General features: G+C 33.1%; 1 protein-coding gene across 2 annotated transcripts; it reads right to left on the bottom strand.

The window, feature by feature from the left end:
• Positions 1 to 964: 964 nt before the first annotated feature.
• Positions 965 to 3408, bottom strand: LOC149549745 (bidirectional sugar transporter SWEET4-like). Of its 2 annotated transcripts, XM_089794955.1 has the most exons (6): positions 3219 to 3408; positions 3061 to 3097; positions 2731 to 2947; positions 2326 to 2487; positions 2066 to 2185; positions 965 to 1295 (listed from the first exon to the last, which is right to left on the bottom strand). In XM_089794955.1, exons 1-6 carry the CDS (start codon positions 3259 to 3261, stop codon positions 1095 to 1097), a joined length of 780 nt encoding a protein of 259 aa, XP_089651081.1. In that variant the 5' UTR covers positions 3262 to 3408; the 3' UTR covers positions 965 to 1094. The 2 variants fall into 2 exon arrangements, with proteins under 2 accessions (XP_089651081.1, XP_089651082.1); XM_089794956.1 differs by lacking the exon at positions 2066 to 2185.
• Positions 3409 to 14872: the final 11464 nt, after the last annotated feature.

Raw genomic sequence — 14872 nt, 5'->3', positions numbered from 1 at the left:
AAATTAAAGTAGTTGTTGTCACTAAATTAGTAAATTAATATAGAAATTATAAGTACACAAAAATCTTTTGAACATCAAATACGAGGAAGCCATTCATCCACCCTAAAAGAAACTATAGCACTTACACTATGAGAATCCAAACTCAAATTCCTCTATTGAAAATATACAACTAGAGTTTTTGTCTTTTCTCCTTCTTTTAGAGGAGGAAATTGTACATAAATTCTGAACAAAAAATGGAAAAGGAACTAACCATAGGCAAATGATAAATGTTAAATTAAAAAAGATTAACAATAGATATCAATGATATAAATATCACCATTATTCTCATTTCAAGGATATTATTCAAATATAGAGAATACACATTAGGTAGATAATAAAAAAATGAAAATAGTAATGCTTTTCAATCCAATCAATCTATAAATTAATTAAAGTGGTGGTTTGTGGTCTTATTTTTTAATTAATTTAAATATTTATTAAATCATATTTTTAATATATGATTTTTTTATCTATTTTGATTGAATATATGTAATTAAATTATATATTTTTGTCTAAACTATAGTTCTAATTTTAATCCTTTTATCATGGATTGTTATATTTTTGTGTTAATAAACAAATTATAATAATATAATTTTTGAACATCTTATCATTTGATTTTTCTTCCATAAACAACTTTAAAATTCAATAATTTAATATCAATCATAATTATTATAATTACTACATCTTTCTCTAAATTTAAATGAAAACTAATATAACAAGTAATAATCTATTTTTTCAATATTGATTTTTTTAAAATTACATATAAACTTTGTAAATTACAAATAGTTATTTTGAAAAATTAAAATTTAATTAACTAATAAACTATTAAAAATCTAATCACAATAATATTTTGATTAATAACAAAATAATAATTTAGTTTATGAAGTAGAACTCATTGAATTCATTCATGAATTGCTTTCATAAAAAATTGAAAAAAAAAACATATAATTACTTATGAATGGAATATTCAACAGAGAATTATTACAGGTCAACTTTGAAAAAGAAAACATACATAATGAGGAAAAAAAAAAAAGCCCATCTTACAATGAGAAATAATTCTACACAGCATGCCCATTGAAATAGTTTTCTCCCTCACTGAAGACACGTTGCTTGTTTATATTATTCATCTCTGTTTTCCCAGACTTCACTTTCTCTTCATTCTCATTATCCTCCTCTTCATCCCAATTCGTTGTTTTGTAATATATACCATATAAAATCAATTGAGCTATGCCAAGCAAAGTACCTATGCCATTTGGAATCTGCGACACAAACAAAAACAGTTTTAAATGCTGACTGTTAAAACTAATGATAAATAATCTGATATAACATATAATAATGTATAATATTAAAATGGTGAAGAGTACATAATATCATTAAATATATGTGGGTAAGTTCAATAAAATTTAAAAGATACGATACAGGTAGTTAGATAGTTTTTATACAAATAATTTTTACATCAATATTTTAGCTCATATTTCATGATTAGCTATTAGAATGGACTGACTAATTGAATCATACATATTACATGATCCATTATTTAAAATGAACTGATCATAAACGAACTAAATAACCTTAATGTTATGCATAGTATATATCGTATAAAACTATTATATTTAAAAATATGATACTGTATATGTAGGAGAGCGTCTGATAAAATTTGAGACATCATTGTTAAACAAAATTATATACACAATGATTCACATAATTATTAAAAAGTTTAACATAAAATTTAAAAAGTAATCTGATAACTTCTGAACTTCTGAATTTAATTCTGTCAAACATTTTTTTAGAATCGTACTTCATAATCTATCTAATTAATCAATTCTATGAAAATTTACGGATCCAAAACATTCAGACAATCAAATTCAAAAACTATTATGCAACTCTCTCGTACTCTGAGATTCAAACCTAAATTCACTTGTTTAATTTAGAATTAAAAGAAACCCACTGAAACGAATTGTCATCGAGTGTTAAGTAACACTCACATTTAGAAATGGATTTGTTACAGTTGAGGTTCGGACAGACTTACAGTAACAAAAATGTCAAAACGAATCAGAGCATAAGCGGTCCACACAATGCCATTAGCCAATCCAGTTAAAGACAAGGACAATGGCATATACTTCACGCTCTTTGTTGCAATTACCAGCTTCTGTTAAAAAACAGAAGCCAAAAGGAGGATTCATAAAACAATAGGAATAAAAAAGAAAGAAACTCAAATTAAAAGAAAGAAACAGAGTAAAGGAAAAAGGAAATTCAAATTCAACCAATATTTTAGTGAGGATCTGTTACCATGACAGACAATGGGGCTGCGTACATGCCCGTGCAGAACACTACAGCTAAAAGTCCGACAAATAACGATCTTCTCTCATGAGTATGGAACACCGTTAATGTGAGAACGGCAACGGCCGCAAATAAAACAAATACCAGTCCTAGTGCCTTCACCACTTTAACCTGTTAAACACAAAGGTAACAAATTGTCAAAGATTCAGTGTTCTTTAAGTGTTATCAGAAAAAAGAATTGCAGATGAAGCTAAAATTATCAAAGATTCAGTGTTCTTTAAAAGTTATCAGTACAAGAAGTAGCGATACAGCTGAAATGATCAAAGATTCGAGTATTATAAGTACAGACGAGCTGAAATTATCAAAGATTCGGTGTGTTATCAGTACAAGAAGTGCAGATGAAAGTGGAATTACCTTGTCATTTTTGGGGGAATAAATGATGAACATTGTGAGGTAGATAAGTTCAAGAACAACGCCAGTGCCGTTAATTGTAATGACGAGTAAGCTGTGAGGGTGAACGAGGGGAATTCCATACAGAACCCAGAGTAGGCAGTTTGCCAGGGTTGCGACGTACGGCACGCCGGAATATTGCTTCGTCGACTTCCATTTCCAAATCTTGTAAAACGTCGACCTGCAACCACAAAATCATGGATAATCAGACGTCAGTTCACAGAATTCGGACCAGGCTTAACGACAATAGACGGGAAACAGTAACAGAAACAGAAAAAGAACGAAGAAACTTACACCGGGGAAAGGAAAAGAAACAGAGAGGTCACATTCCCTGCACCAGATGGGAAATCCGCCATTAAAACACACATTCGAGCTATTCTTGGCAGAAAAATCTAAACAAACCCTTAAAATGTGTCATTTAATAATATTATCTTTGGTTTCGTGATGCTTACCAACGATGCCGAGGACTGTGCGAATTGTATCAGGTAACGCCATGGCTGCAAGTTTCGCAAATATTTGCACAAGATTTTTCTATAAAAATATGAAGAGATCTCAGATTGCAAATATCTCCGGACAGAGAGAAAACAGAAATTGACTCGTTCTGTTGTTCTCTCTCGCTTTGCTCAAGAAGTTATAAATGATGCGAACATGTGAGGGATGACTGCTATAAGAAGACATTTCCATATTCGGTTTAGTTATAACTAAGAGACCTAAACTGTTGAGTTTATGTTTGCTTTTATGTTTCGCCAGATTTAGTGTGAAAACTGGCGGGTATTAAGCATTCCATGTTCATTCTGTTTAGCGGAGCTGCCCACGTAAGAAGTGTGACTCTGTTATTCACAGCGGAAGGTTAGTTACGCATTTTAGACTAGTCGCTTTCACTTCAAACAGACCGGCATCTGACGTGGCGTCCTTGATCGGTGACCGCCAGAAGAGTTACGTACCCATTTTTTCTATTTTTAATAAAATAATAATAATTTCAGTAAGGGCTAAAATTTAAATTGAAAGCACAAAACAATAATAATTTGGAGTTAATACAGTGTATTATTATAATTGATTTTATTTTTCTTAGATTATTATCAAGGTTGCATTTTAATAGGGTATTAAAGGACATAAGCTACAAGTTTTCCTATGGGTAGGTCTATTTTTCAAAATAAAAGAGGATGGGGGTTGTCTATGTCAATTTTTTTAATATAATTAAATATTTATAGAAAATGTGAAAATATGAGTCATGATAATAAATTTTTTAAACAAGACTAATGATAATGTTTGCAATCTATTTGCAATAATAATATATGCTAAATATATAGATGTAGAGAAGGTAGATTGTAACCCTGATTTTAAACATGAATAAGAAATCATAAATCCTATAACATTGACATTCTGCAAATGATAAACTTTTGACTTGAATATTGATAAAGTTTAGTAATCAACATTGTCTCAAAGTTTCAAATTAATTACCTATTGATTTAAGCTTGCAAACAAAAAAAATTGAAACAAAAACTAGAAATTTTAATTAAGGTCCTTAGCTATGATGTAATAGTATTGATAAATATTATTTTTAATTTGAAGTATTATAGATTATTATAGTATACAATATTACCATGTCCTAGTATTAATGAATGTTATTGTTAATTTGTAGTATTAGAAAAGTATCACTATTATCTTATTGTCAGTGATATTTATAAGTATTTTAGTTTTATAAATTTAATATTTTTTTAAAGGTAATTAGTAGCCCCTCCTTATCTTAGTCCTACCTACTATCAAGTTGGGAGAAGAGGAAGGTGATAATAGTTCTATAAAAGTGTACACAATCATGTACAATCAATTTTCAATGTTTTATTAAAAAAATAGAATATATGGAAAAAAGTGGGGTAAACATTTATTAAGATAGAAAGAATTACAACAAGGAGAGCTCAACAAGGAGCTTTGTCCTGAGCAAAAAATTCATCAAATTCTTGTAACAGATCGAGGGGAAGCTGCCCCTTATCCATAATATTCTAGCTTGAAGCATGAACAAAAGCCCATTTGGCCAAACAATTAGTAGCTATGTTCCATTCACGAGGAATGTAAGTAAACATAATGAACTCAAGAGAGGTAAAAAAGAGAAGAGTCTAATTAAAAATAGTAGCCAACTACCAACTAACATCCTCAAGCTCTTGCGAAGTAAGCAACTTCACCACCACTTGGGAGTCAGACTCACAGATAATCTTGTGCCATCCCCGCAAACAACACTATTTCACAACATATGAAATGGCATGAGCCTCCATGAGATTATTAGAATGGTAACCCTTATGCACTGAGAAAAAGATTATACTTCACCAGAGCTACAATGAGGCACTCCCCCAATACCAGCAAGGTATTGATTCCCTCAAAACAAACCATTAGTGTTAATTTTTAGAATTCCATGAGGAGGAGGAATCCAATGCCCCTACCGATTCACCCATCCTTTCCCCTATTACTGAGGTTGTTATACCATTGATTTGCAACCCCATCCTAAAGATGAAAATTGAGGCAATTATATTAAGAAAGATCAGCTAGATCGATACCCCCATCTAGCGCACACTTCACTTGAATAGTTTCCTAAAGAGAATGTGAGATCTTCCACCAAAGATGCATAACACCAATTCAAACATCTTGGAAGTTTTATTGATTTCTCTCTAGTCGGATATGCCAAGGAATGAACGATGGGCCAACAATCCAAGTAGCATGGAGAGGAGAAGACTTGGAGGGAGCACTGCCCAAGCGAGCCTAGAACTCAGGCAAATAGGAAGCATGCCTACAAGAGCAACCCCAAGCGCTCCACCAAAGGTGTCATAATTGAGTAGAAAAAGGAGCAATGGAAGAATAGATGGGAGACAGACTCCTCCCCATTACCACACAAAAGACAATATGAGGGGCCCTGAAATCCACATTTACAAAGATTATCCCATGTAAGACAACGGTTGTGAGTCACTAGCCACATGAAAAAATTGCACTTGGACCAAGAAAATTTATTCCAAACTTGCTTTCACCAATGGACCTCAGCATCCTAGAACGTACCTCCCCAAGCCAAAACATCTGGTCCTAGCAGAGAGCAACATGCTCTAGAGGCCAAAATCTAAGAAAGATCATGATGATCCACCTTTGTGCCTCCAGGAGGCCAATCCGAAGAGTGCTTCCATCTGTAACCAACAATAGGTCCCAATTGATAAGGAGTCTTGTAATGAGCCACTTTATCCCATCTAGCAACATGAAAAGAATCACAGAGTCTAAAGATGAGGGTACATGGATAATATGGAGGGGAATCCATTTCAACCATCAAACCAAAACAAAGCCTCAGAGCCTCCCTTACATATCTAGAAAAGAACCCTCTTGACTAACAGAGCACTAGTCTTCAGAGTATGCCAGACGATAGAGCCATAATCTTCAAGAAGAAGTGTAGAAATAGAGCAAGGATCAACACCTCTAAAATATTTATGAGTGATAATATGAGCCCAAAGTTGATGTAGTCCAGAGCACCATCACCAATAAAGCTTAGCAACCAACGCTTCACTACTCAAGAGAGCTAATTGAACACCAATACTATCCTGCTTTTTAGGCCTGCAAACAATCTCCCAACTAATCAAATTCCATTTAGAGCTACACAAATTACCACTCCAAAGGAATTGCCAAGAAAGAACATCAAAATCCTTGAGAAAGTAAACAGGAGTAGCATGAACCATGCTTCTCTAAGTAGGAAGATCTTTAATAATAGATTGATAAAGGGTACCCTGAGCAACAGTAGAAAGCCCTCTATGAGTCCAATGATTTACTTTTTCTTGAAGCTTGATAATAAAATTTTGCTAGAAGAGTCGTGGCTACCTAGAAACAACAATAGGGATGCCAAGATAAGTCAAAGGAAGTGACTCAATCTGAAATTGTCGGATATCAACAATTCTTTGCAGAATAGTATCAAGAATGTTAAAAAAAGTAAATGGGAGATTAAATTTTTTCCTAAAGCCGCCAAATAAATATCCAAAGTATGTTGAAAGGCTTTAGCTGCCTTGATCCTAGAAAGTCTTGCAAAAGAAAAATCATCAACAAATTGAAGGTGAGAAAGAGTAGGTAAACCATTACCCCACTGCCACCCTTGAATAGAGTTCTGGGATAGCTGGTACTTAATGAATTTTTCCAAGCCCTCATTCATAATGATGAAAAGATCCTAGGGAGAGAGGATCACCCTGGTGGAGATCTCTAGTGGCACCAAATAGCTGGGAAGGTTGACCATTAAGAAGAATAGAAAAGGAAGTAGAAGTAACACAACTCATAGTCCAACTTACCCAGTCAGAGCTAAAGGCAAAGGTAAGAAGAATATTCATCAAGAAACTCCATTCAACTCTACTGTAGGTCTTAGTCATATCCAACTTAACAAACATAGATTGCTTCCATGAACTAGCCATAGAGTGAATAGCCTCAGTAGCAATAACTGCCCCATCCAATATTTGTCTTTTGGCAACAAAACCACATTATTCCTTTGAGATAATAATGGGGAGCCACTTTTTAATTCTCTCAGCAATCAACTTCGTAATGACTTTGTAAACCACATTACATAAAGCAATTGATGTAAAAAAACTCCAGTGGATTAGCCCCACCTCTCTTTTTGGAATAAGAGTTAAGAGAGTAGAATTCAATGCCCGAAGCATCTACTTGCTAGAATAGGATTCCTTAACCATCTCCAACAAATCATGATTAACGATGTCCCAAAATTTCTGAAAGAATTCAATTGGATAGCCATTAGGACCGGAAGCTTTTCCCTTAGACATACCAAAGACCACCTCCTCTAGCTCTTCCAAAGAGATCGATCATAGGAGGTAATCATTCATTTCCTGAGTAATAAGGGAAGGAATACAAGACAAAATAATATTTTCTTCATTATCAGCAGGAGGAGAGTCCTTAGAGAAGAGGGTAGAAAAGTACCAAGTAGCGTCCTAGAACAAAGCAAGCAAGGAAGACAGTTGAATGCCTTGAGAATTATATTTTTAAATCAAATATATAAATATCAATATTATTTTAATATTGATTATTTCGTTATACTATTGTAAATAAAAGGATTCAATTGATCAAAATTATGAGAAAGTAAACTTAAATCTAACTCAATTCCACTTTTTCTTTTATGTTGAAATAAATATATAATCGTTCACTTTCACAATTGTTGTTATTGATCACAAATGCAACCAAAAAAACAAATTAGATCATATGAAAATCAATGTTTACGAGAATACCTCTAAATCAACAGCAAGCAAGCTAGTTGGTTAAGAGCTTTTAAGCTGTTCCTTTATAAGTTCCAAATATATTCTCTCTACCTTCCAATTCCTCTCAAACATAAAAATAAAAAATTGGGACTCTTATTATTACTTATATAATGGCAGCACCGGATGCATGGGCTAGGAAAATCCCAGCAAAATGTGCAGAGTAGTGGGTGAGGAATATATGACATAACAGGAAAATCTCACTGAAGAGATGGACCCATCTACACGTTGGTTTGTCAGTAAAAGCTCAACATACAAAACGCATTGGAACTCATAAACATTTTATATTGCCTTCAATTTTCCAGAGGACCCAAATTTGGGAATCTCAAATGATATGTTTTTAGTCTCTGAGTTACTTTATCAGACCACAGACTTCTTTATCAGAGTGAAGATTTTTATTTTACTAATAAAGGAATGTTTTCCTGTAAACAATCAATCAGACACGCCAAAGACCACCAACACAAGTCAATGTATTTGTTAAGACAGCAGACTCAAAACAAAATCCAATGGGCTTTGACATGAATAATGCTTCTAAGCTGGCATTAAGTTGGTAAGTCTGAATTCATGCATGCATCAAAGTGTTTATTTTCTGTCTCAGACAAGACATTTTCACCATTAATGTTTGTCAGCATGAGCTGAATTGAAACATACACGTCTTCATTGGGTGTCTAAATGGGAAGTTTCATTGGGCTGGGTGAAAGAGATGAGCTTCGTTGATTCCAAGAAGAAGGGGCACGATCTCCTACTTTCATAATCAATGTATTTCTTGGTGGATAAGGAGGAATCAAAGACATATTTATTGATCCTGTTTTTAACGCAGATTTAGATCTGTTTGGATAAGTGGGTGACATGAAGAAATAAGTGAGCAAATTTCAGGGTGGCAGGAAGGTAGCAATTTCAATTCCATCTGTTACTTTGATCTGTGTACATGCACAATTTCAAGGGTTGAGTTGGCACATATTTATAGCCTTTGAAATCATCTTCCCAACGATTGAATGGACTCTATTTGCTTCTTAGGTGTTTTTAACAACAGATATTAACCAAGAATTGAATATGCCCATTATGTAATTTGATAAATATATACCAATGTCTCTATAGTAGAGAAAAACAGTTAAAAGTGGTCGAATCTGAGTTCTAAATATCAATTATATATATATATATATTTTGCAATCTTCTAATGGGATATCAATGCTAAAATTTGAGTTTTAATTATCAACTTACATCATATTGTAAAGTTTGTGCATGTAAATAGTAAGGCTAAGTTACTATGGCTTAAAGTTATTAGATTTACATTTTGGGTAGAAGTGATTCTCCTTATTCTATTAAAGATGATATCATTTATAATTTTATCCTTGAGCACATTATTGCTATATTAACAATAACATCTATAAATGATACTCCTTTTAAAAATAAAGAAGTGGCAAAGTTTTTAGAAAGATATGATATCTATGAACATTTTTCTACTTTCTATCATCATCAATCTAATGCTCAATTTGAAGCATCTAACAAGGTTGTTGAGAATTTTTTAAAATATACTATTAATAAACACAGCAAAGACTGACATAGGTAGTTGACTTATGCTTTATGGGCTTATAAAACAAGTGTCTGCGCTGCAAGTGGTCTATGGTGTTGATGTCATTATGCCCGTAGAGTTAGAAATCCCTTCATTAACAGTTTCTTTTAATAGTATAACTGCCAATGCAGTCTCAAACATCTTCAACAAATTGAAATGTTAGATGAATAACACATTAATGCCCTAGATCATATCACAATATATCATAAATCTATTAAAAAACAATACAACATTTAAGTGATTGAACAATTTTTTTATTAGAGGTTTGGTTATTTATTAGAATCAATGTAATGCTCATGATCTACCTAGTGAAAACGGAAAGTTTGATCCTTATTGGTTTGGTTTGTACATTATCTCAAAAGTCTATAGTTTTGGTGCATATAAGTTAGCTAATTGTAAGTATTTTTAAAATCTATGATTATTGCAAGTGTGGGTGAATCATTAATGTACCAAATCCAAACTTGTATTAACCTTGCACCCAAATTAGATCTTTTCATTAACCATTCAGCCACAATTATTAACTTCTTACTAGAAAACAAATGAAACCATCCACACAAGTAACACAAAAAAATCAATATTTTATCGTCAAAATTCTTGGTCAAAGGGAAAACCCATGGTGGAAATAAGTATCAATGAGTATTTTCACTCTTGTGAAGTATGTCAGTTAAAGGCCTAGCCCTATTAGGAGCAGATCCTAATAGGAGTTGCTGATTTAGAAGGTTTACCTTTAGCCCTATTATGAGCTTTACATTATTATGAGTAACCCAAATAATGGATTTAGAGCTCTAATTAAAGAAACACCCAATTAAGGGATTTCACCTTCAGCTATGTTAGGATCCTTCTCATTCAATTAATAGTAGCTTGACTAAGGGATTTTATTGGACAACTTGTTAGGATTCAACAAGTGTAGGTGATCTAAGAATAACACTACTTTTTTGCTTGTACACATTTAGTTAAGCACAATTCTCTTCTTCTCTTGTAGACAATCCACACAACATCTTGAGACATATTTGAGTTTCCCAATCAATTTGCACACTTCAATTAATTTGCAACTCTTGTTGCAATACTGAATTCAACTAGTTATGCACTTTAATAATTCACCTAGCAATTTGTCACTAGGACAAACTAATTTCACATCAAAGATAACCCAATAAGTAATCACCTTAGTATGAAACCTCTATCACAACATGTGATGATAATCAACATATGATGATATGCAACAAGCAATCAAAGAACTCCAAAAAGGGAAGTATATTGTTCATTCTTAGTGTAATTTCAATTGTTATGCCTTCATGGTAAATAAGGAATCAGAGAAGAAGAGAGGAAAGAAAAGAATGGTTATTAATTATAAACCATTAAATGATACAACTATTCCGTTCCTTTATCCAATACCAAATAAGTCTTATCTATTGCAAAAGGTTGCTAACTCTAAGATCTTCTCATTGTTTGATTGTAAATTAGGTTTTTACTAGATCCACGTAAAGAAGGAAGATCAACATAAGACCACATTCGGCTGCCCATTCAGACACTTTGAATGGATTTTCATGCCATTCGATTTGATGAATGCATGATCCTACTTCCAGGAGAGAATGGATAAAATTTTCAATGGCTGCAATGATTTTCTTTGTGTCTATATAGATGACATTTTAATCTTTAACAAAGACATTGATGAGCATAGGTCTCATCTAAATATTTTTTATAAATTATGTCTAGATTCTGGGATTGTTCTGTCCCTATCAAAAATCCAGTGGTGTCAAGACTCTTGTAAGTTTTTAGGTATGGTAGTTAAAGCAGGACAACTTGAGGTTCAACCTCATATTAAGAATAAGATCCTTGAATTTCAGCCTCCATTAAATACTAAGGAGCTATAAGGATTCTTAGGTATATTAAATTATGTAAATAATTTCTATCCAAATGCAGGTTTTGACTGAGAATCCTTACAACAGCTTCTCACCAAGAGAAAACCACAATGGTCAGTAATCCACACTAAAGCAGTCTAGAAGATCCAAAATCTTCCCACATTGACAGTGCCAATTGCTTAGGACTTCATCTTATATATAGATGCTTCTGATGTAGCATGGGGAGGATATCTATGTTTTGTCAAGGATAATAAAGAATATGTCACTGAATACACCAGTTTTGTATTTCTTACAGATATCAAAAAATGGATTTCTTCTGATAAGGAAATTTATGGTGTTATCTATTATCTCAAGAAATTTGCATTAAAATTGATGTATCTGCCAAAATTTATCATTCGCACAAACTACACCAGATTCCTTACTTCTAAGGAAAAGGATCATGGAAGGAAGGATGGAAGAGGGAAATATGTTCACTGGCAAGCATATCTGAACCAGTATAATTATGAAGTCTAGTATATCCTAGGAAAAGAAAACATTGTTGTAGACTATCTCAGTTGGCAAGTTCCTAGAGTCTTTATGGTTAATCCCTCTTAACCTCCTTATTATGGTTTTCACATAGAAAAGGGTTTCAATGTCCTTTTTTCTTCCTTGCATTATATTTCCCAAAGACAATGCTTACTCTAAGGAATAAATCAAAAGTTTCACCATTCTGCAAAATACACCATTGATACTCTGGTAAATTTGGGAAGTATGATATAGCCAGAATATCTCAATAGCAACGATAGTGGAGAATTCACTATTCTTCAAATTTAGAATGATCACCATTATCTATTATTTACATTCTTAAAACACACTTAGATAACCAATCTAGAGATAAAACTAGATAAAAGCTCAACTTTACTTGAGGAGAACCAGTGACAATGACTGTTGGCCGAATGGCTATGGCTTCAATATTCCTTAATATATTCCTTAATACATACAAAGAAAAGACTTGGACTGCAAGGTCTAATTTCTAATTCTTTATGCAGAGAAGAGCATACTCTCTACTTGCTGACTGACTCCTACAAACTCTAGACTCACAAGGAAAGCTTAATGACTCAATGCCCTCTATGCTTCTGCATGGAATTATTTATAACTATCTTACCAAGTAAAAATTACCAGGAACCTGATGATCGGGTAAGACAGTGTGTCCTTAAAGTAGGATTGTGATGGCCACTTACAAAAGTGGATTCCACTAACCACTCATACTTCCACTTGATGAGCTAGCTAGCGATGGCAGAGTAGGGATCAATTCACCATGATCAAATACACCCTCCCATGTGAGTCATCTCCACATTGCCAATAAAGTAAACTGGTGACAAATATTCCAATCATGTTGGTCATCATCATATTGTAAGTGGGGAGAAAAATAAGATTCCCATCATAGGTGCATCTTGGTAATAACACAAACATAAACTTCAAGATCAAGAGGATGATTAGGATTAACCTTGCTTGGTCTAGCATAGTTAAAGAAATCAATTACTTGCTGAGTATGTGGGGCCACACATTGGATCCGCCATGTGGAGAAAGGTCTTTGAGAAACATCAAGAAATAATAGATATTGGTGATCATTCTGAATTTGAAGAATACTGAATTCTCCACTATCATCGCTATTGAGATATTCTGGCTGTGTCATACTTCCTAAATTTACCAAAGTATCAATGGCGTATTTTGTAGAATGGAAAAACTTTTGGTTCATTCCTTGGAGAAAGAATTTTCTTTGGGCAATATAATGTAAGGAAGAAAAAAGGACATTGAAATCCTTTTCTCTGTGAAAACAATAATAAGGAGGCTGAGAGGGATTAACCATAAAGACTCTAGGAACTTGCTAACTGAGATAGTTTGCAACAATGTTTTCTTTTCCTAGGATATGCTAGACTTCATAATTATATTGGTTTAGATATGTCTACCATTGAACATATTTACCTCTTCCATCCTTCCTTCCATGATCCTTTTCCTTAAAAATAAGGAATCTGGTGTAGTTTGTGTGAAAGATAAATTTTGGTAGATGCATCAATCTTAATGCAAATTTCTTGAGACAACAGATAACACCATAAATTTCCTTATCAGAAGAAATCCATTTTTTGATATCTGTAGGAAATACTCCACTGGTCTATTCAATGATATATTCTTTATCATCCTTGACGAAACATAGATATCCTCCCCATGCGACATTAGAAGCATTTGTATATAAGATGAAGTCCTGAGTAGTTGGCACTGTCAATGTGGGAAGATTTTGGATCTTGTGTTGGATCTTCTAGACTGCTTTAGTGTGGATTGCTGAACATTGTGGTTTTCTCTTGGTGAGAAGCTATTGTAAGGGTTCTCGGTCAAAACTTGCATTTGGATAGAAATTATTTACATAATTTAATATACATAAGAGTCCTTGCAGCTCCCTAGTATTTAATGGAGGCTGAAATTCAAGGATCTTATTCTTAATATGAGGTTGAACCTCAAGTTGTCCTGCTTTAACTACCATACCTAAAAACTTACAAGAGTCTTGAAACCACTAGATTTTTGAGAGGGATAGAACAATCCCAGAATCTAGACATAATTTATAAAAAATATTTAGATGAGATTTATGCTCATCGATGATCTTTGTACAAATGTGATTTCTCTCAAGCAGTCTTTAGCTACCCTAAATACTAATGTACAAAAACTTGGTAATATAACTATAGAAAACCATGTTGGAATAATTGAAACCAAGGACTCATTAAGAAAAATTAAGTTGCAAACAGAATAGCTCTTGAATAATGTACATAAGAATGCTAATGAGTAACAAGCTGTTATAGCCCATGTAGAACATACATAAAAAAATCATAATAAACTAGTCAATAGTCTTTCACATGTAGATCATTCTTTGCAAGATTTGACTACATCCTTAGATTGGCTAGTTCATCAAGAAAAATAGTTTTCTCAGACAACCTTAGTGCTACCCACATCTCTACAAGCTCTAGAGAAGGGCTCTCGAAGAGATAGCCTACTAATGATGCAAACAAGCTGCAATATACAACCTTGGTATTTAGATATTGACAATGATGATGATCCTAAATAGAAAATTGAAAGTTGGATCAATACTTTTCTGATGATAGGAACATTGTCTGGAACTGATCAAGACAATACTTGTAGATTTGTAGTTAATTATTTATGTGGCATAACTAGAGCATGGTGGAACAACAAGATAGCTACTGAAAAGGATGCCAAAGTCTATCAAAAGTTTTTACTTCAGACTGTTATTGATCCTGTAGGCAATAGTGTATAGCAACAAGTTCAACTAGTCCCTATTAATTGTTTGATGAATGAGTTAGTTAATGATTTTTTCCTAGAACTAACAAATAAAAATGAAAGGATAATCAAGGGCATAC

The sequence above is a fragment of the Cupressus sempervirens genome, chromosome 7 (assembly GCF_028749045.1).
Source record: "Cupressus sempervirens isolate cs-2001-9-10 chromosome 7, ASM2874904v1, whole genome shotgun sequence".
NCBI lineage: Eukaryota > Viridiplantae > Streptophyta > Pinopsida > Cupressales > Cupressaceae > Cupressus > Cupressus sempervirens.
The sequence above is the reverse complement of the archived record's forward strand: the minus strand, read 5'-3'. Positions and strand labels throughout refer to the sequence as shown.